At 42.8% G+C, this 23,201-nt stretch overlaps 1 protein-coding gene across 5 annotated transcripts in view; it reads right to left on the reverse strand.

The window, feature by feature from the left end:
* NFIA (nuclear factor I A) overlaps positions 1-23,201 on the reverse strand; it is a 336,017-nt gene that overhangs the window by 100,971 nt on the left and 211,845 nt on the right. For 4 of the 5 annotated variants that reach the window (XM_080921475.1, XM_080921474.1, XM_080921472.1 and 1 more), the window contains 2 exons: positions 16,064-16,138; positions 1,350-1,467 (listed from right to left, as the gene is read on the reverse strand). In XM_080921475.1, coding sequence (XP_080777601.1) covers positions 1,350-1,467; positions 16,064-16,138 — 193 coding nt within the window. The remainder of the gene's footprint in view (positions 1-1,349; positions 1,468-16,063; positions 16,139-23,201) is intronic. The other variant, XM_080921473.1, reaches the window with a different exon arrangement.

Below are 23,201 nucleotides of genomic sequence, written 5' to 3' on the forward strand. Positions count from 1 at the left end.
AACTGGGGGTGGAAGGCCTTTAAACAATGCTGAAGATGAAGGCATAATGTACTGTGTTGGAAATGACAGCTCAATTCATCTTCAAGCTCATGTTTAAGACACTGTTCATGAATGTAAGGTAGACTCCCACCAAGGAAAATGTCCGTACTCTGGACATTATTTTCAATCATTAATGTTTGTACTTGCTTTAACAGAAATCACATGTGATAAATGTCTTTCTGCAAAGTACACAGACATGACTGACAGTCCCCTTCTGCCGCTTTCTTTGTTGTCACAGTTCAGTGCTAAAGCCAATATGTAAAGGGAAACCATGGCTCTGATGGATGCCTGATCCCCTACCCCTGGTCAGGTTACCTAGAGAAAGCAGGGTCTTGCAAGTACTCTCCAGATGTTGGCTCTGATAACTAGCTAAGGGGATCAGGAAGCTTGGTGCTCACAGCAGGCCCTGTGTTCCAGTTCCAGTGTCAGTTTTTAAGGCCTCCTGGAGCACTTGGATCCAAAGGATGGCCTCATCCCACTATCTGACCTGCAGTTTTTATAGCTTCATGCCTGAATCAGTTGTATCTTTGGGGAACCTCTACAGACTGGATTTGAGACTTACAGGGCCCAGATGGCTAAGATTGTGGGCAGGAGCCTTAATCTGGTGTCATCAGTGCCCACCTCACGCCAATCAAGCCACGTCTTTCCCCCAGGGAAGTCCGTCCATCTTTCTCCAAGAATGCACCACACTCAGTGCTGCTCTCATCTCTGCCTCAGCTCATGCTCTCCCTTTCCCAGTTCACCAAGCCGTTCCTGCCTCCTCCGACAGCTACCAGCACGGCCTTACCTGTTTTGGACAAAGCCTATTCAAATTATGCTTATTTCATGGGATACAATTAAAGTAATTGTTTTTCTTACAATTGTGTGTGTGTATATGTGTGTGTGTATGTGTGTGTGTGTAAGTGTGTGTATGTGTGTGTATCTGTGTATGTGTGTGTGTATGTGTATGTGTGTATATGTGTGTATGTGTGTGTAAGTGTGTATGTGTGTGTGTATGTGTGTGTGTGTATATGTGTGTATGTGTGTGTAAGTGTGTGTATGTGTGTGTATATGTGTGTATGTGTGTATATATATGTGTGTGTATGTGTGTGTAAGTGTGTGTATAAGTGTGTGTGTATGTGTGTGTGTATGTTTGTGTTGTATAACTTGTCTCATGTATGTCTGGCTCTCTAATGAGACGGATCATTGAGGCTGTCTTTTGTACCCTCTTTTGCTATAGAGAATTGCTGAATGTCCAACAGGCCCAGAGTTAAAAACCAAGGTCTGCCTCTCTGTGTTTTAGCCTCCTTAGAGGCTAACAATCCAATTACCTTGTAGAGGATGTGCTGGGTAGAGACCTCCTCATCGCTCCTGGACTCATGCTATAGTATGAAGAACTTTCCAAATCAGACAGAGAAAAGTTGGGGCCGGTTCCTGCAGCTATTGGTGCTAGAGAAAAAAACAAAAACAAAAACAAAAAACAAAACAAACTATAAGTTAAGTCTTTGTAAATTCAAGGTGATCAAGAAGCAATGTTAAGTGCAGCATGGAACACATTTTCTGTTGAATTTATCTGCAGAGATTATCCAGAATCGTCACTAATAAACTGCCTTCAAAGGAATATTGAAAATAAAAATGGTCTATGCCAGAAAGGCATCTTCTTTCTAATGTGTCTTTTGTCACTAAGTTTACAGCATTACTGGGTGGTTTAAATGAGATTTTTTTAAAACTGGCTTCTCCAAATGGTCCCCAGGTTTTTTCACTTTGATCCCAGCAGCTTATCTTCAACTGTATTTTGTTCCGAATTTTCATGAGAGTTCCAGGAATTCATTCATCTAGGCGCCCAATGCCCATTTCCTAGGATGTGGAACAGACACAGCATTCTCTCATTCTTGTTGTGGTACAGGAACTCCCTGCACACATCTGTACCCCGAGGCCTGTTTTTTGTTTTTATTTTGTTGTTGTTGTTGTCGTTGTGGTGGTGGTGGTGTGTGTGTTATGTTTTTGCAATGGAAGATGCGTACACCTTCATTGCTCACTGTCAGAGGCAGCAAGAACTGTGGCTACAATGGGACCCAAGGCCCCTGAACCCTCAGTATCTGCTACTCACCCTTATAGAAGATTCTACTGACTTCTGATTCAATTTTACTAACTTATTATCTTCACAGCGGATTCTTTCTGAGTTGTGGTTATCTGTGTTTTTATGTCTTCCAGCCTCTGTATGCCTTATTTACAGAAGCTTAATTATTTTTAAGTGAATTAATAAAAAATCTACTAATCTTTCAAAATTATCAATTTTATGGTTAGACTATCAGTTAAGGTTGTCTATTTGAAATATATAAAAGCAGGACAGTAATTGTGTGAGCTAGTATATATTGTATCTATTAAACCTGTTAACATAGATATATATTCAACACATTAATATCTATCAGGAGAAAAGATCACAAGGAACACCATGAGCCCAGATTTTACTCACAAAATGATTTGGAAGGACTGCTATTACCAAGAAGAAGGGATGCAGACCAGAGACACAGCCATCACCTCGAACACATTGCAGGGGAACCTGGTAGACTAAGGTACAGATAGCCCTCGGAAACTGGCTTGAGAAGAGGAGGCCCAAGGGAGTAAAGGGGCCTAAGAAAATGTACCTGCATAGGATGCTGAAAGGACAGGCAACTGGAGAGAAGGGAGGAATTCTGGGTAGAGATAAGAAAACTGAAACCATTGACTGGGCTTCTGACAGCTTTGTGTCACAGGACACAGAGTGAAAAACATATGGCTGACATATAGTCACGATGGGTTGCTGGACTTGGGTCATGAAGGACCTGGTATTTTTCTATAAGAAGTAGAGATCTGAATCTGGACCATGACATGTTGGTGAGCCATTGATGGACTTACATCCCCGACAGTAGGAACACTGCAGTTAGATTGACAGTCTCTAAGCATCATCCCTGCCAGCAAGAAATGAGCACTGGTCATACATGCAGGTGGATGTACTGAGACAAAGAAGGGTCTGCAGCCTAAGGAAATACTACCCTCAGCTGCCCATTTACACTCTAGAAAAATCTCTCCCTCATGAGAACAAGCCTGGGAGAGACAGGGTGGTTGAAGAGTTGTGCTGGTGATGCCATTCAAGCAAGAAGAGGAAGTAAGAGGGCATCGAAAGGATCGCCAGGAGAAGCCAGGCGTTAGTAGTATGTCACCAGTGCGCTGTGGCAGGAAGGAGTGCTTGGGAGACAGGATGAGTGCATAGTTCTTCGGGTAACTTTGGTTTCTAAGACTATGCAGTGAGTTGACTGATGGCAACGAAAAATGTTAAGCATCACCATCATGTGAAAATCTTTCCTAAGATATGGAGAACTAAAAATCAAACTCATGTCTCAACTCTGTGCTTTAGTGGGGGAGGCGTCAGCTCATCTTGACAACAGTAAACAGAGTTCGGCTCAATAACGCTGCTAGTCATTCTATCGTTTGCTTTTGTATTCAATTTACTTGCATGATTTCATCTGGGCCATTATGCAAGATGGCCCACGTCACTCATCCTTACCACCGCTCCCCGACACACAGTGACATGACAGGCGCTGGTGAGGCTCCAGCCTCATGGAGCCCACTGTCATGTGTCCTTGGTAATTAGAGAGCAGGAAGAGGCCTGCCCATGTCAAATGTGTGAATTTAGATTTTCTTTACAGATTGCAGAGTGCAGTTGAGGCCTCGGCTTGGTGGGAAAGCTTGTCACCCCTGAGCATAGCGAGGAAGGTGAGGTCGCCCTGCGCTGGCTGCTCTGGGAGGCCTGGGCTGAGGGAGGGGACGCTGAGGTACCTGCACAGTCACAGACATCAGCACTTCCACTCAACACTTCACACAGTGGTCTGTCTGCCCTAGGAAAACGTCCTTTTTGTTCTAATCTCTGTAAAGTATCAAGGGAGCCAAAATACATGGAACATGTGTATGTAAATAAAGTGCTCTACCTCTAAACAGATTTTAAAAATGAACTCAGCCCACACACGTTTCTTAGCCTGCCCGGTATTGACCTCCAATAATCATGTTGTTTGCAGTGACATAGAATGCAGCGAACGCAACTCTGGCCTGGGTGCTCAGTGGACCCATGGTGAGTGGTTTCAGAGGTCTGCAAACATGTGCATCTCAAATTTTAAAACATCCTTGAATCAAAACTGAACTTCTCGATCTGGGTTCAATAATCCTAACAATGGAGAGACCCAAACTGTGTTTTTCTTATGAGCTCCTTGCATGCACATGTGCCCATTACTGTCAGTGCATGCGCCCATGCCATATGTAGGGTCATGTTTTTAGGATGGTATACTGTGACCAGGAGGAGAGAGCCTCCCACTGAAGTTCAGGCTTCCTGTCTCAGTGTCCCTATAGCAGGCACAGCGTTCTCAGGGCCTCCAATCTGGAGAACAGATAGAGCCTTCGGTAAGCAATGAAGACAGACTACTGGAGAAACAGTGGGGACCATGTATCTAGGAGGTACTATAACCACACAATGACGATGATAAACCTGCAGAGCTGGATCCAGGACCACCAGCGGCAGCACACACCATTACCAGTTTTCCCATAGGCCAGCTGCCATTCAGTGAGAAACGCACCATTCTATTTAATACTCTCAGTGCTGCTAGCAAGGGACTGGGGCACAAACATAGTTGGAATAACTTACCTAGGTCATGAAATCAGACTACCTGAACTCGAAACCATCCAATCCAAGAAGGACTTCTGTATTCCTAAACAGCTCCCTATCCTCCGTGTAGACAGTAGAAGATCAATAAATGCGCTTTGAATTAAGGAAACAGTTATCCTCCCCATTTACCTCCCTTATATTGGAGTCAAAAATGACAGTGTCTTTCTCTCCATAAGCATAGAGGAGAAGAGCCTCATTCCTTTAGCGATGCTGCAGTTACTGTTGCCTAAGTATCTTGTTCACCAAGGAGTTTTTCTCAGAAGGTTAACATTGGAAATTAGATATTATGTCTAAGACATGCATCCACCCTGCCCCCTCTTTCCTGTCACGAGTAGAGTGTACTCTGTGTCATTTCTTAATAAATGGTTTGCTATTAAGGCATCATTATAGTAATGTGGGCTACTGGGAGAAAGGGGTTACTTCAGTAGCCAACCCTCTTGATGACCTGATCTTCTATACACATTAGCCGTTGGTCAGGGCTGTGGCTATTGAGCTTCTGCCATCCACCAGAGACAGTCTGCTCAGGGCTGCTTTGGAAAGAGAGGACTATGGGAAAAAATCCTATCCGAATTTTCAGGCTCCTCTGCCTGGGAGATGACGGTGCTGACTTTATGGCTTGTAGGATAGGAGTTGGCAGGGAGTATTATCAAAATGTCTACCCATGTGTCTGCCCAGCCTACTGCTCGAAGGCACACAGAGGCTGCATTTCATGGCACACAAAGCACATTTACAGAGCCCTTTAGTACCGCAGGCATTGCTTTCTATGCTTAAAAGCAGTAGACAGGATGTAAAAACTTCTGCCCTTGAGGGTCTTACATTCTAGGGATCAGTTGACCCCCTCAGATCTGCGAGTCCCCCTCCCCAACATACACAAATGAATAAGGGGGACAGGGGACATAAATCCCTTCCAAAGGCGATCAGCACTCGATTTGTAGGTCATAAAATAACTATGAAAAATTAAGACATCTTTTTCTTTCAATTGTGTGACCTACCAAAACTACTCCCAGAGCATTCGGAGTGTACACCTTATACTGGGCGCCGGAGACTCCAACAGGAGCACACGGCTCCACGCCAGGACAATTTCATGTTGCTTTGTATTTCTTTGGCAAGGGTCCTATAAGAAAGCCCATGTCACCGCCACAAAAGGGGCGAACATGGGAAATACTTGTTCTTCTTCCCATCAAAGGCTCAGCTGTAAGACACGCAATGCTATGAAAACCGGCAAATCTGGAATCACCGTTAAAGGAAATTAACTTGGAAAGTAATTTATGGCATGAAAATCCAACTCCTTTGTTATCCCCCTTTTACTGTAATATGTTTCCTGAACACTGCCTAAAAGAGAGGGCTTTTAGAAAGGAAAAAAAAAGAGTATAGTAAAATTAACTCATTTTATCAATTTGTGTTCTCTGCCAGAGTTTCCTGACTGTGGCTATGAAGGGCTGTAAAACTGATGAATTTGCATGGAAAAAGAAACCAGTGTAAGTAATTTGTGTAAGAGTAACACGGACATAGGCCGCTATAATTCAGACGCCCTGCAGATAGCAGACTGCTGCAGTGTGCGCAGTTACGGGCAAGAAAAATGACCACGCTGCAGTCAGTCTGACTTGAATAGAAATCAATCATAAAGGTACTTTCTCTGCAGATTGTACACCACAGTCTTCAGCAACTCCTTTGCCAGGCAGATTTCTAGTCTGTGAACCCTGTGCTGACCTCCTTCCAACCCTGTTTTTAAAGGAGTGGCCAAATGCAGGCTGGGAGTAGGGTTTTTCAAACAGGAACATAAAAGGAAGGCACTGAACTAAAACATGGATTTCCCTCGATGTGAAATGAGCTTGCCTGCTATTAAAAGATTTAAGCAATGCTTTTTTTTTTCTTTCTGAAATGTAGCGCTAGGTGCCAAAAGCCAACAGAGTGCTTTTAACCCCACAAAAGGCAGTTGCTAGCACACACAGATCACTTCCCTCACACAGCCATGACTTATGAATACAAGTTAAGGAACATGTGTGTTTGAGTGTGTTAGTGTGGTAGTGTTGTGTGCGCGTGCGTGTGTGCGTGTGTGTGTGTGTGTGTGTGTGTGTGTGTGTGTGTGTAGGTGGTGTGTGTGTTGTATCAGGATAGGCTGAATCCACTGATACTCTCTTATATTCCACTCTGAATTATGAAGGTTTACGTTTAACAGATAAATTTAATTAAATTTACTCTAAGTTTAATTTCTAAGCTAGTCCTACGCAGTCACTTTTGTGTATATAGAAAGTCTTGAAGCTTGAAAATCCCAGGCATAATCTCTATGGAGGAAAGCCATCTCCTCCTTACAGAATGAACATGTAAGAAATGTTTACTGCATTGAACTAAAATCATATGAGCATGTTAATGAAAACAGCAAAGGCCTGCTGTCTGCTGATTTTCATGAAGTACCGGAGAGTGTACATAAAACACAGCATTTTATCCTGCTGGATTCCTATGGCATACATCGACATTATTTTCATTGACAAATGAGAAAATGAAGGCTGATATTTAGCAAAATGTTCAGGAATAGCAAAGGGATTTGATGTCATGTGTCTCTACATATCAGCTAAAGAAAGGGGAACCACATCCCTGTTCTTGCTGTTCTTGTCTTATGAGGTATGTTATCACCATATGCCGCAGGGCTGCTATGTCCCCCACCTTCTTCAGATCCTCAGCATGAGGAGTTGTAGCTACTCCTCTTCTGGACGCAGGGCCTCACTTGGTCCAGGAGAGTGACCATGGAACAGCAAATGATGCTGATGGATCTCTTGCATTAGTGGCTTCTGCCTTTGGGACTGGAATTGATTTTCTGCATCTTAAGAGAATCATCTTATCTTTTGGTTGAAGTCAGATGCAGTTCCCGTTTAGTATAAGACACAACCTTAGTCATGGGACTCAGTCTTCTTGACAGAGGATAGATTTGATGGCATGAAAGGTCTTTTTACCACAATGATCTATAAACCCTGGAAGGGCTTCTATATATAAACTCCCAGAGTGCACTGGTATTATCTAACCACTAGCTGTATCAACAGAGACCATTCTTAATAACACATTAATTAGTTATCTAAACAACAATAACAACACACATTTTCAGCAAGAACTGCTTAATTTTTCCTTCTCCACTTACTGAAAAATCCTAGGTGTTAATTATGTACTCCTATTAATCACATACTGGATGGCTCAGCATCTGATGTGTGCTGTGGCTTTGCTGAGTGCTCAGTCATCCCAGACATGCCTACAGGGCACCACCAACAGCCTTTCCAATCCACGAGGGGAAGCTACAATCACACATTCCAGACCAAATCTCCAAACTTTTGCATCCTTACCGTGGGGGCAAAAAGGAGTTCTATCAGGCATTTGGAAATCACAAGAAGGCCTTTGAGCTCCTTAATATTACTCACTGGATATTAATATCTGTTCTTAAATGTGAGACTTATGAGCAAGTAAAGATTTAGTAAAAAGTACATTATCAGTAGGGAACTCTTGAATTTTTTGTTCCTAAATAGGAACATATTTTTAAACTGTGTATAATTATGTATTATTTAAGATGCTGATGTGGTTAACCCATTCATGGCTGACCAAGTTGGAACATGTCAGTGTCAGAATAGGAATTTTGAATGTCCTCTTACTCGTTAAATTCTCATTAGCTATCCAGAACGTTGGCTGAAACCACCAGGAATGAGACTTTTCTAGGGAGATGAGTAAGAGCAGCAGCAATGTGCTCTGTCCTGTCACAGCTGTCACCTGGACGAGCCACTATCACAGCTGCAATAAACCAAGTGTTAGAACACAGTCCCCAGCTTGGTCATCTGTGTTTATACATATGTGAATCTTTTTAAATAAACTGGCTGGTATCAGTCAGCTCCAGGTTCAGCTCAAGAACACACAGTCGAAGATCAAGGGCAAAGGCTCACTCAGTAATGGTCCTGGTAATCACCATTACTGAGTGCTCACTAACCAAACATGAGACGTCCCATTATTTTACCTCTACGTTCTTGAGAGGCCTCCCCACTTTAGCACTCGGATTTATGCTCCGCCTATAGCCAGGACTTATTTAAATATTTTGTATTAAGTAAATAATTATAACCTATGAAGGAAACACAGGCGCGAGGAATTACAGATATTGACCAAAGTCCTACAGCTATTAAATTTCAAACTTTCATCCTATTATAAATCCTGAACAATTTCATGCCATTCTCCAGGTATGTTTGTTTGACAGACTTGTGAAACACACACTGTGTAAGCAGAAGGCACTTAGAAAAGGTTAGCAGTAGATGGAACTAGAAACAGAGAGACTATGACAAGTTAGTATGTACATCAAGATACTACAAAAGTGTGTTTCTTTTTCCAAGATGTTAGTATGTACATCAAGATACTACAAAAGTGTGTTTCTTTTTCCAAGACCCAGTGACTGTCATGAGAGTGCTCAGAATCTGGTAAATTTACCAGACTCTTTAGTTGAGGATACAGATAAAGGGCCCAAACCCAGCCGTGAGCAGCTCTAAGCAGGACTGGAAGGAGTATGTACTTAACAAAGAGCACTCATGGACAGTGCTACCTGGTGTCAAGAGCACAGTCCCTCCATCCTTCTAGGTGTGACCTGCACAGCAGCTCACAAACACTGCCAGGACATATATTCTACACAGGGCACACACATGCAGCTCACAAACACTGCCAGGACATATATTCTACACAGGGCACACAATGTCTCAAGGTAGGGTAGGGCCTATGGGTGGGGTCTCCTCTTACTAGCTCATCCTCTTTTGGGTGGTGAGAAAGGGATAAAACTCAAGGTTTGTCACCCATTCGTGAATGGGATTCCAGAAAAATGGTAGAAAAATTTAATACAGCTGGGTCATTCCATTTACTTCCTGCTTTACTGTTCAAACAGTCACCCCAAATGAGTCAAGGAAATAAAACTGTATGACCAAGCATTCTTTGGAAATAATTCAACTTCAACATTTATTTTAAAACTGTATTGAATTGTACTGGGAGGAAATCTGTTAGTTAAGCCTGATAGGCTGATTTTTTTTTCCTTCCTAAGAGTGTGGCAACATTTATTATTTCCTCTCTGTGTGGGGGCTCGATTAAAACTAGACAACGGACATTTCCCATGCTGTAATACATTTAGAATGCAGTGGCTTAGACATGGAAAAATGTAAGGGGCCGGTTAGAATTTTCTATTATATAGCTTATTTAACAGGTTTTCTTTAAAGGCTGCATTTTGAACGTAGAGATGATTTTTTAGGGCCATTGAACCTACTGTCTACTCCACACCAGACCTTCCTTTTAGAGGGGTTGGATCTGGCTCCTGCGCGGACGATGTGTGATGTTCATTTTAAAATGACTAGTAGAGCCTGCTATTGACCATCTAATTATGCCGAGTTCCATTTATAAACATAGCTAACCACTAAGTTTATGGAGACTTTTTGTGCTGCTTTAATAGGATATTGATCGAGAGCATAGTTTGAGTGGCCTGCCATTGAATTGTGTAATGTCAAACAAAGGCAAGGTCACAGTGACGGTCCGTGCTGGGGCTGCAGTGTACTGTTTATCATCGTCTTTTTGTTTCTTCCTTTAATGCTGAAGCCCAAATGGTTTCTTGCTTAGGGATATAAATTGTATAAAAAATTAATTTCTGTACCACAGTCACTGTTACCATGTGCATCAGAGGAGAGAGTCAGCGGGATGCCTGCTCAGACTAGGAAGTTTTAAAGTCATCCTTCTCAATAAAGGTAGAAAGAACCACTACTATTTAAGTGGTAATCTTCAAAAAATGGGGCACCAGGGACTTCTCATCTGAGATGCCCACTTCTTCATTAATCTTTCCAGGTAAGGATAATTTGTATTTTCAAGTTTGAGCTTATCCCTACCAATGTCTCATTTTTCTTACTGTGCCCCTTAGCTAAGTTAATTCTGTGCTGGGACTTCTGTACGTCAGGTTAGACTCCGTTCATCAGTTCTTACGAAGCTGCTGACCTGAAAACCTGTGTGCCTTGGTATGGGCATCAGAAGCCATACCAAGGACTTGAAAAACAAGTTTAAAAGGCACGGTATTCGGAACTCCTGTGATAATGCCCGTGTGAGAAACCAGCAATGCACATTCCCAAGGCTGGAAACAGCCTCTAGGGTGCCACCTCATGCCAGGCTGAGGCACAGGCCCTGTTCCATTCACTGCCACTCTCCATTGACAAACAACTCAGGAACCCCTAAGTCCATCGGGCGGCCAGGCTTTGTGGCAGAGCCAGGGCAATTCATCTGCTGGACTTTAATAGATTCTGCAGCCATGTAGCAGGAACCAGAGTGCAGGCTGAGTAGCTGAGGGTGGTTTTCACACCCAAAGACTCTAAGGCCAGCCACAGTGTACTGAGAATCCTGGCTTTGCAGAATTCCAGGGCTGTGAAGTCATCCTGAGCCACCAAGTTTACTTAACCCTTGCAGCTAGTTTGGGTGTACAAACCACACTGGCAATCAGAACGGCCAGACCAGAGGCACAATGGCCTGTGTGTGCATCTGTGGTTTTTACTCTTCCCCAATGAGGCCTTTAGGGTTTCACAATCTCTCCGGCAACTTCAAGGAAAACAGTCAGCGTTTTAGAAGGAAATGAGCAAGAGTGGGGTTTGGGGCAGAACTTTTGGAGTTCACACCAGGAGGGAGATTTGGCAGCCTCAGAGCACATACTTTGAGGAAACGCTGGCACAAAATAAACAAGAGTGGGTTTGACAGAGAGCCCTTGAAGCAGCGACATTCAGCAGCCAGCAGAATGGGCTCTCCTTGGCAGCTTGTGGGAGGGGCCTATCTGGAAATGCCTGTACAGGGCTTTGTGTAATAAAGCACCATCTCAACAGATGGCTCCTGTCTCCTCCTTCATGGGATTATGCTAAAACAACCTCAGTGATTCGGAACCACCGTTGCTCCTGGGAGCCTCTCCCCTGTACTGAATTCTTCTTTTTCTCTGGCCCAGCGTGCAGTGGTCTGTGTTTTCTCCCTCTTGTGGAACGAGGTAATAAATAACCAGAAGTGCTTTCAGATGGTCTGGCCACGTTTGGGGATGGCCGCAGAACAAACCCACACTCTCACCACAGTCTCAGCTGCAGTCTGCAAACACTAGATGATAACGGCAAAAGTCTAAGGGTGCTGGGGGGGGGAGCAAGGGTGAGGGAGTTCATGGCTTCCTGCAGCTCTCATGGGCCAGTTGGAGTCCTGAGTCTAGCAATTCCTTGCATCTGGTCCAGGCATTTATGGTGAAGCAGCCTGGCTGTCTAGTCTAACTCTCACCTAGGATCTGTGAGGCTGAGTTTCTCTGTCATTGCCACCTTGGAGGTGGCACTATCCCAGATGACAACATCAGCATAGTTATTTCAGTGACTCTTCATTTGCAAATACTGAAATAGCACTCCCTACTCTGTCACAGTTAGAACCTCACTGGAATCCGGGGAAGTAAATATTGTTACTCTCATGTACAGGCTAACACTATGCATCCGAAAGAGGAACAGTTTAAGTCAAGGGTATCGTTTCTGAGTAAGATGAAGTCTCCACACAGTATGAGGCCACAATTAGCTGTGACTGTGATGAGGTCGAAGAACAGGTCAGGCTGGGACACCAGGGAACAAACTCAAAGGGATTAAGGAAGTTTGATATTAAGACCAGTAAAATACCCACACGAGGGACAAAACAACAGAGAGATCCAAGAGGGGTGTGTGTGTGTGTGTGTGTGTGTGTGTGTGTGTGTGTGTAGTTTGAATAGGCAGAACACAGTGCTTTCATTGCAATGAGATGACCCTGCTTGAGATGTAATAGTAGACATGTGCCCTCACACATTTGTGGAGGCACTTAGAATAAGTAACAGCAACAAAAAGCACAAGAGGAAACCCTAATGCAAATTATAAAGTTTAATTAATAATTGTGTGTCAATACTGGCTCACCAGCCTTAAGAATTGGTAGCATACTACTCACAGTTGTTAATAAGCAGGTAATAGTTAGAGTCAGGGCATAGAGTGTCTGCGTTTGCTATCTGAAGATTATAAACGCAAAGAACTGCTCCAATATATGACTTTTTCCAGGATTGGTGATGTAAGTAGTTGGCATGAGATTTATCTAGCATGTTGAGACCTGTGAGCAATATATAGCACTTAAACACATACACCAGAATTAAACATATCAGGTCTAATAATTTAGAACAAAATTATACTGAAAATGAATCTAGGGAAAATATAATTGTGCATTTTACTTGTTTCATTTTGCATTTTAGCAATCCTTCAAAAAATGTATTAAAATAAAAATACATCACCCCAACAAAAATGCTTAACCAATCAAAAACCAGAGCCCACTGGTGTATTTTACTCTATGAGAGAGTTATGGAAGCAATCACGACAAAAGTGTGCAGAGGCAGGTGCTCAATGCCTTTGAGAAACACAGCATCCTTCCATGGGAGTGCCAAGGGAAGCAGTGCCTACATGTCTAGCACAAAGTACAGGAGTGGGAAAGTATCACTCACAGAATTTTCAGTATTCAAACTGAGCACGCAGGGCCTTGATAATGCAACACCACTTAGCTTCTTTCTATTTCAAGGATGCAGAATGTTCCTCATCCCTATTTATCTGCAATAGATCCCCATACAATCCTAAAACAGAGGCTGAGCTTTCACAGGAAGAGAAGGGGCAACAGGGCTCTGTAGGAAATGGACATAGATTCAACTTCTCTACGCAGGTTGGGTGGTATTGCTTTGCAGGGCGTTTTTGTCAACCTAATCCAAACTATGAAACTGGGATCTTTGAAGCTGAAGAGCTGCCTCTATCAGACTGGCCTGTAAGAATGTCTCTAGGGCATTTTATTGACTAATGATTGATGTGGGTGGGCAATACCCACCATGAGAAGGGTCAATCACTCCTGGGTAAGTATTCCTGCATTGTCTAAGAAAGCAGGCTGAGCAAGTCAGTAAGCAGCACCCCTCTGTGGTCTCTGCTTCAGTTCCTGCTTTGGCTTCCTTTGGTGATAGAGTGTGAGCTGTAAGCTAATCAACCCTTTCCTCTCTAAAGTTGTTTTTGGTCGGTATTTCATCACAGGAACAGAAACCTAAGTAGGGCATTTGCCTTTGAGAAAGGTTTTCGGGCCGAGGGAAAGAACTTGCGAATTCCTATTGCCGCAGCCAAGGCAATTTATAAAGTAAACCTTGACAAACTTAGATTGATGGTCTATAAGGAAGGGAGGGTCTCTGGCATGTACTCGAGTAGTTTGGCCTGAAGTCAGAGTTTATCTGATGCAGCCCAGTCCTGCTCTTACCAAGCAGTGGCAGGGAGCACAAGGCCTTGTGTGAACGAGTCCTGGAGAGACTGCACAGCAGTGGGCAGAATCAGCAAGCACTAGGGAGCTGAAGAATGCTCCCAGTGCCAGGTCTTTGCTAACCAGCCCCTTACACAGGCAGAGCAAACAATCCATTTCACTCTGCAATCCTAGCCCTAAGGGCAGGCATCCCTCCTGGCAGTCTTGAAGGAACATGTAGAATTCACTTGGCAATCATGCTGCCTTAGACTGAGTGGGGGGTCTAATCAATCTTGGATATAAGACCTGAAAGGAAAATGAGTGAGGGGAGGAAGGGCAGGAGGCGGGGATGGTTCTGAGTTGTCTGGCCCCAGACCTTGGAACTCCGCTGGTAATTCAGTCTAATGCTAGCATCTGAGTGGCCAAGGCAGAACAAAACAACTAGAGCTCTAATCTTAGAGTAAAATAGATTTTATTTTTAATCAGGGCTATGCTTGGGTCTCAATAAAGCCTCACTAAATACACTTCCCTCTAATGTCTCTATGCCTGATACACTGTGAGAAGGCAAACTCATTATATGCTATTATTAGTAAGATTATAAGAAAAATATAGACTATTGACCACCTTCAAAACATATGCATTGTTATCTGTCTATGACCAGTAACTGGCTCATGCACCAAGCACTAACCAGGAAGGCACATGTCCTCCTGTTCAATAAAGTCGTCTAGTGTCCCCTGGGTGCATACTTTGGGACACCCTTCATGATACAGACATATTATTCCCCCTGCAGGCCATCACTGACTACTCCTATTGCTTCCCCATGAAGATTCTGCCACCACTACCCAGGGGTACCTCACCACCAATGGCAGGCTCCCTGACTGTCAAAATTCTAGCATGTCTTCCCACTACTTAACCTGCCTGGCCTTAAGCAGAAAAATTTCTCAAACTCCCCTGAGCTAGCCTCAGAGTATAGATTGTACAACTTAGAGTACAGCTAAGATGCACTAAGGTTTAGCTGAACCACTTACTGTTTGACTTCAGACAAATGACGTCAGCTAAAGGTTAGCTCACCTGTAACCTTAGAGTTTGTTGCAATGATCAACAAATGATGCTCCTTCCTCCAAGGCCTAGCACAGAGCTTAGCAAATAGTGTTAAGAACACTTGGATTTTCCTCTAGTGCCATATTGTATCCTATTGTTTGGATCCTAAAGATTCTTCCAACCTGTGATGACTGAAACAAGAGCTAAAAGAATTCAGGCTTGGAAGAACAGGCTTGACTTTGGTGGCATCTCACCGCACCTTGGTTTACTCAGGCATCCTTGCAAGCCTAGAACACATATAATATGGGCCACAAATTCCATCTCATCCTGTAAAGAACTTGAGACTGCTTGAAGGTCATGTTTAACAATATAAATTTACCCACCTTCAGGCATATAGAAGAGTAAAATTTTAATATTTGATGTTTAATTTCACTTTTAAATTGAGACTAAGAGCAGGTGGTCACTGTAGGAATGCTTTTAAAACAGAGACATTCTGGAAGGAGGGCAACTGTGTGTGTGAGGTGTCGGGGCTGTGGGGAGAAGAGACAGAGAGACACAGAGAGCTGCAGCCCATGCTTTTTGCACTGTTTGGGTTCTGCCAGAGCACACATACAGGCAAGGGGCCTCTGATCAACAGAACGAGGTGGTGGCAATGAGCTCTTCCGTCACCACTGTAGTTGCTATGGACAGGCTGGTAATGACCATGCTGTAACGTGCCACTCATACTAAGAGCATTAGCATCGCTTAAAGGTCAGCAGCAAAGTCTCTTCAATGCAGAATTCCTCAGGAACCAGAGGGAAGACTCAAGATCTTCCAAAGCCAAGTTCACACCGTTTACTCAGGGCTCCATGAGGCATTACCATAATGCCTCATAGTAAAATTCTTAATTATCCCTAGGCTAGAAATACTGTTTTTAAACAACCTAGTTGGCATAGTTCTGAGGAGAACAAAAAAGGCATTGTGAAAAGTGTTAAAGCCCTATGAGAAGAAACACTGGCTGAAAGGCAAATTTGGACCAAATCAGAGCAAAACTATACTTACTTTGTGACACTCTTACTAGCTCAGTCACACTGAAAACACCTGATGTGACAAAGCTGTCCTGGAAGCCCAAATTTCCTGTGGAAACAAAAACAGAAGAAAGCCAAGTGTCATAAAGAGAACGTGACAGAACACAAGTACAGGCGCTCGTACAGCTGTGATGGAGCAGGTGAGGCATGAGCACCACCCGGTCCCCTGTGCTCCGGCCGGGGGCGGGGCACAGCCATTGGTAACGGACATGGCATTGGGGTTGGGTCTGGAGGCTGTGGAGACGCTTTGATGCAGCAGCTGGGTAATTTTTTTTAGATGCTTAAAAATTTTCAACAGGAAGTCTGAAACAAAAGACAATAAAAGACAGAAAGAAGGAAGAAGAGAAAGAGAAGAGAAGAGAAGAGAAGAGAAGAGAAGAGAAGAGAAGAGAAGAGAGTGTAGACCCAGAATCCCTGGGAATCAACCAGTCAGCCAAGCTCCATGATGCTTTGAAACATTTACCAAAAACGTCTGGTCAGGTTTAAATCTAATGAGGTGTGAAGATGCTCCCTGCTTTTCTAGAGATCCCACAGAGAAAACTTTGGAAAAGCCATAAAGAAATAAAAACTAGGTTTTGAAATATGGAAATGAATTGTTTTGTATACAAACACAAAAGTATATTTGTTTATAGAGAAAAGTACTTTTTGTGCTGGTCAAATATATAAAAGTTTCAAAGTTGTTTCATTTTTCATTCTGAATTTCATGTTTGCTTAATTCTAGTTGAATACAGTGACTTTTCTCTAAAATTTTGTATCTATGTAGAAACATTGTACAACTTCATGGTTTATTGAGAAACCAGGTTACAAAGGGTGCTTTCCATCTGTGCCTACAGCTTTGATTCTAGGTATCTAACACAGAATCTACGTAGTCTACTGGATACATTTGCCTGCACCACCAGTTTAATCTTTACCTGCTTTAAAAGGGTGATGCTAACAGCAAGTGGTAGCTGAAGAGATTTAAAGGAAGCAAAACCATTGTTCTTTGCAATAAGACACATACCTTGAGAAATTCGACATGAATAAAGCTAAATATGAAAGCACAGCAAACCATAAGTAAAATGTCCATGCTTCATAAAGTCTATATTTCTTTTGTTGTGGACAGGGAACAGCTGTGCATCGGAGCATACATACCAGGAAGCTTACTGAATGCCACACACAGAAATGTACAGAAGCAGCTATGTTTTCGAGGGTCATTGATGCTCTATGAGGTCTTCTTTTGATTACAAAAGAGTTTTGAATAAAAACATTTATTTTTCTTGCGTTTTAAATTTTTCAGATAACTCTGATATAGCATCACTATCTATGGTACTAAAAGCAGTTCTAAATATTAGGGTATATAGCAATCATAACCTGGTGTTTAAAGTGAAACAAATGGCAAAGGTTCACCTTAAAAGTTCCTAAGGACTTTCATCAAAGCAACCCACAATAGGGTATATATCCAGGGACTCTTGTTTGCTAAGTGCTGGAGGTACTGCCTCTTGGAATAAGAGAACTGAGAAGCAAAAACTTTAGCAAATACATAAAAAAATTCCCCTAAAGAGGTCTTGCCAAACAGATCATAACATTTCTGTTTTACTGGGCACCCGTAAGATCACATTTATCCCACAGACTGTAGCAGAGGAAATCCGGCCGCAGTGCACATGAGCCTGGGGTCAGTGCACAGAACAGCCAGCACACGGAGGTAGAAGGAGAAGTGCAGTTTTCGAGCATCTCTCTTGGTCCCATAAGTTACGGGCCAAAAGCCCACAGTTAAGAAAAGACTAAGAAGCACTTCTTAACTGAGTAAGCATGAACACAGACAGTAATTCTGCCATCTTAATGACTAGTTTGGGAGAGAGCGACATTTGTTGTTCCTTTCTGAGCAAATGAATTTATGGAAACTCGGTTTGTGTTTGATTTGTTCGTCACTGGAATCCCTACACCTCAAGTAGTGAGAGTCTGTGAAGCTGAGGATGCTCAAATAGCTTCCTGTAAGGGCCTCCTGGGTCCCAAATGTTTAAGTTAAGCATCTACTGGGCATTCCATCCAGATATCTCATAGGTAGCCTTAGATCCAATATATTTGAAGTATTTATCTTTCTATGTTTCAGTGGCATCCTTATTCTGGCTTTACACAATTTCCTAATCCCAAGCATCTACACATTCATTTGGCTGCCGGTCAGCATTGTTCTACCACACATGTCTCCACATTCCTGTGACTGAGGTGAGGGTATCTCCAGTTCTCCCCACCATGACAGAGAGTCTTTGTACCATTCCTTGTCTACTATCCAGTTATTCATTCTGGTATCCCCAAGGGCCCATTCGCTAACCCTCTCAGAGGCAGGCAGATCTAACCACTCACTCTCTTAAGACATGTTTACTGAGCGCCTAGCATGTGCCCGGTGCTGTGCTAGATTTGTGTCCCTAATTTCAGAGAGTAGACAGTCTAAGTGACAGGAAGAGAACCCAGAGCAAGAGCATTAGGAAGAACTGTGGGGGAAATCCTTCCTAAGAGGCTGTCTGAAACGTACTGAGAAGACAGCAGGAAAGAAAGCAGATGAGCAAAGGCCTTGAGGTAGGGGCCGACAGATACAGAAGACGCTGAGAAGCATCTGACGCACTCAGCACACACTGGCCTGTTAGAAACCTTGCAAGAGTCCTGCATTCATAATCAATTCCTCTGTGGGTCTGTCCTTCCTCACCTGTCTGTCCCTCAGGACCAAGCTCCCCTGATACCTCTAACAACAGTCTGCCCTAACTGACCTCACTTCTGGAAGAACTCCATTGTCTGTGGCTCCAATGCAGTAGCTGGCCCACAAGATGGCAGGTCCCCTTTGCTTATATTGAGCAGGCAGAGTCTATTCTGTGTCACTGTTGCTCTGTCTTGAGGGAAGACACTTGGCAAGCATGACGTACTCCAGAGAGACCCTGAGCGAGCAGAACTCAAATTGGCCTGGTTTTGTGGGTTTTGTTTGTTTGTTTGTTGAATAAAAGCAGTTACAGAATGTGTTTGTTTCTTAAATATTTTGTAATAAGGCTGAAAAAAAAATCAAGCCCTAGAAGTTAAATCATCCAAAGAAAGCCAAGCCATCCACATTTATCCTTTCCAAATTGAACAGGACCAGCACAGAAGAAAAAATTCATGTGGCTTCTGCTTGAGAGGGTACCAATGGTCTGTCTGCTAAGAAATGCCTGGGTATGCGTCATGGTTTTCACTTTGGTCTACTGTCTGGGACAGCAAACAAAAAGAGTTAAAGAGCAGAGCTGTTCAATGGACACTACTTGCCCCCAAGAAGTCCGGTCTCAGACTTGAACAAGGATCATGATGGCTGAGAAGATAATTCTGCAAAGATAATTCGCCCTTCTATCAGCAGCCCCTGTCTCTGGGTGAAGCAGCAGGTATGTGAAAGGATGCCTGAGAGCCAAACCAGGAAACCAAAGCTTAAGGATTTCACAAGCTCTCGTGGTAGCATAACTCTCTTCCCAGCATAGCTGAATTATCAGATGGATTGTATTTATAGTTTGTCCACGACAGACACCGTTAGATGACAGCGATAAGACAGAAAGTCTCCAAAGGATGGCAGAAGTGAAGCTGGGCATAGTTGCAACCCAAGAAGCTTAATCTTCATCACCCCGAGACAGAGAGAGGACCTGCAAGGAAATGATGCTGGTTGGGTTGCTCAGCTTTAGTGCAAGATGGAAAAGTAGAAACAACAAAGTTAAGCCTTAGTTGTTTGAAATTCAGATGTTATTAACATTAAAGATCTCTGTAAACTCTGGAACTGAGTAAGGTCAGTAAACTCTGGAAAGGCTTGGATGTTTCCATTTTGAACAGGACCTCTTAGAAACGACCGGAGAACACAGACCACTGTCAAGCGTGCCTGAGATGCAGGCAGCAGCCTGCTTGATAATCCACCTCAATTCTGAACTATTCAGAACTACATAGGAGACTGAACAGCAGGTCTCTTCTCCTTTGTATAAGATGGCTAAAGGGCTCCTGTACTTTTGTTCAGTGAATTCCCAAGTAGAGCATAGGTTTCATATACCTGGGAGTCAGCCATTTTCAGCGTGAGGGGAGGAGCCTTTCTGGAGAGGCTGAATGTAAAGAGAAAGTTTTTCATAACTTCTTAGAAGCAGTCTTTCTCTTTACCTCAGTAATGTTAGCCCTTATCTCAGAAAACAGCATCCCCTGGAAACCAAATCTTACTCCATGAGAGGACTGGACATCTGTCTATTGGTGACTGCTAAAGCAGGGCAGGAAAAGCTAGATTTGCTGAGATGCTGCAACCCTGCTGACCTGGCTGGGGAAGAGAGCCAGGGACATGACATTTTGAGGGCTGGCCATCAGAGGAAGCTGACTGTGTCCACACAGGGAAGTCTGTATTCGAGGAGGACAGTTAAACCTGAATACAAGACTAGGTGTTTCCCAAGTTCAGATACCAAGACCATCCCCCCAGTCCTGAATTGTTAGATCTCATCTGGTTATAGATGTAAGCTGACTGCAGTGCACAGACAGCTTCATTAGACGATGATTTCCATTTTTTTCCTCGTCTTAGTAGTTGAGTCTCCACCATTAGTAAATCATAGGCCGAGAACAGGGTCTTTCTGGGCTTTGTTCCTCAGCCTCTCAGAAGGAAAATGGTCCCTAATTTTTACCTTATCCTTACCCCAGCAAGAGTCTAGGTGTCTTGGGATGTGCAGTCAGTGTACTGGCTTTCCAGAGGCCACAAGTTCTATAAAGAAACCTCCTCCCTGGGGTTCACTTCCTCCTTCTGATCACTTAACAAGCCTACAAGGGCTTGTGAGAGACACCTGTATGTATTTCATATGTGTTCAATAGATAAGGCCAAGTTAAAGCTGACTTTGGCCAAAAGGCCAAAAATCGATAAGGTGAAGCTTTCTATTCCACTTGACTTATGCCACTGACCCATCTCTTCACTGACACCATCTCTGACCGTTTTCAGTAGACCAGAAGGTCACTGTTGTAGCTTCCAAGCTTAGAAGATCAGAGGGCCCGGCACAAACCCCTTCTATCCACATCCTATTTGTTCAATGAGCTAGATACCCTTACTTAGTGGGATTCTATTGCAGTATATACATGACTATGTCATTATTGTTACTGACACAGCAATAGCTACTTCTGTGATCAACTTGAGTCTCTCAGAAAACCCGTCTTTAAGGAGTTAAATGGAGGTGTTTACTTCCGTGAGTTCGATTAAGGCCAAATTTCTAATTTTAGCATAATTTATATTATGACTTATATTTTATATGATAAGTTGTATGATAACAAAGTTAGTTGCCATTCACTGGAGAAATTTTTGGTATTTCTGTTTTCTGGAACAATTCATTGTATAACAAATATGAAGAAGTCACATATTTATTTGTAAAGACACAAACGATACGAAACATTGTTTTTGCATTGAAAATAACCTATTTGAAACAAACCAAGGCATATTCTATCTGCTATAGTCACTTTGCAAGTACCCAAGCCATAACTACCTTTCCCTTCTGAACATGAAGGGTCAAAAATTAGGGCTCGAAGACCAGTTCCAGTCTGCAAATATCTGTTCTACCAGCATGTTCTGACTTTTGTCATAGTTCAAATGGGGCAACTGTACTTGGACATGAGCTTTTAGATTTACCACATCGTTTGGGCTTTCCTATCATCCATATCTGCTCGGGCATGTGGATTTGTGATGCCTGCCAGTGTCAACTTCCCACTTTATAACTAGCACAGTAGACGGAGGTCTGTGTGTGATGGTCAGATTCCATCGAAGTGAAAGCCACTGTGATTTGAGAATATACATGCAGAGTCCTTAACCACGTGGTTAAAGGCTCACAGAGAATACCCTTTAGGCATTATTTCCAATATGACCCGAATATACGCTGCTGTGGGCAGAATGTCCGGCTTGCAACTCTCTGGAATATTCCATTCTCCATATTGGGACCTGTCAGTGTTCACCAAAATGTGGTATAGAGAACACCCCACTGAAATGTACTAGGATAAATAAAAACAACATATCTGTAAACCAAAAGATTTTCCAGAAAACTGAAGGTGGAAAATAGTATTAAATTCACAAGGAACATGTATAAGCTAAAGCCTGTATTTCTTTAATAAACCTGCTTTATTAAAGTAGAAGTAAGCTTTAGCCTACTGTTTCCCAGTAATCTGGCAGGGATAGCATTTATTTGGGGCGGATGTTTGTCTGTGAGGACATGGTGTATAAAACCCCTCCCCATCTCTCCCTCACATGGGTCATGTGCTAAGGGGCCCTGGATCCTGGCTGAACGTTATGCTTCAGAAGTGAAGGAAGCTGCACATTTCTCAGTCACCTTACTGTGTCTACGCTAGGAAAATGTATTCAGCAAGCCACAGGTATTCAAAGCAAGGGTCTTCTCTGAAGAGTGTTTCTGTATTCCCTCTGTGGGTACTACTCAACTTCATCAAAAGTATATTCTGTCTGGCATTTGCTGTGCTTGGTACTTATGTTGGAGATTATTTTTAAGATATCTAATTCATACTAAAACTGTGTGGTGAGCAAAATTATGATTTTTATAAAAGTTTGAGATATTCGGAGATTTGCCTAAGACAGTTCAGATGAAGGGAGAATCAGATAAGAATGTGTATTGTTAATTTTCTCTACATAATATTTTATTTTTTAATCTATCATCGGTAACCTGTTTACTAATTTTTGTATTAAATATCAGTAACGTTTAATAAACTAAATTTGATTGGCTGATAATTTCAGACAGGGCTTATTTCTGAATTAAAGAACTACATTTACTAGCAGACCATCTAAAATTCAGAACAGTTGTTTAACATATTGTCACATTTGTGACTATTTGATGCATGGCACCATGGGTGAACTAGAAGCAGAAACACCCAGGCCAAGTGGGGCGACCGGTACCATGTTTGACAAAGGCATTTAGATGAATAAAAGTCAAGTACTTTTTAAACAGTCCATTAAGTATGTGCTTCTTCTCCTTAAATTTCCAAACACCTCCATTTTGGTCTTTTGTAAAGGGGGAATAAATCTCTCTTCCATCCAGCTATGCATTCCAGGCTGAAAACACTTTCATTCGTTGTTTTATGGTTTTGTTTGTTTGTTTTCTGATAGTAAATTAACTTCACTG

Source organism: Micromys minutus (genome assembly GCF_963924665.1).
Source record: "Micromys minutus genome assembly, chromosome: 9".
Lineage (NCBI taxonomy): Eukaryota > Metazoa > Chordata > Mammalia > Rodentia > Muridae > Micromys > Micromys minutus.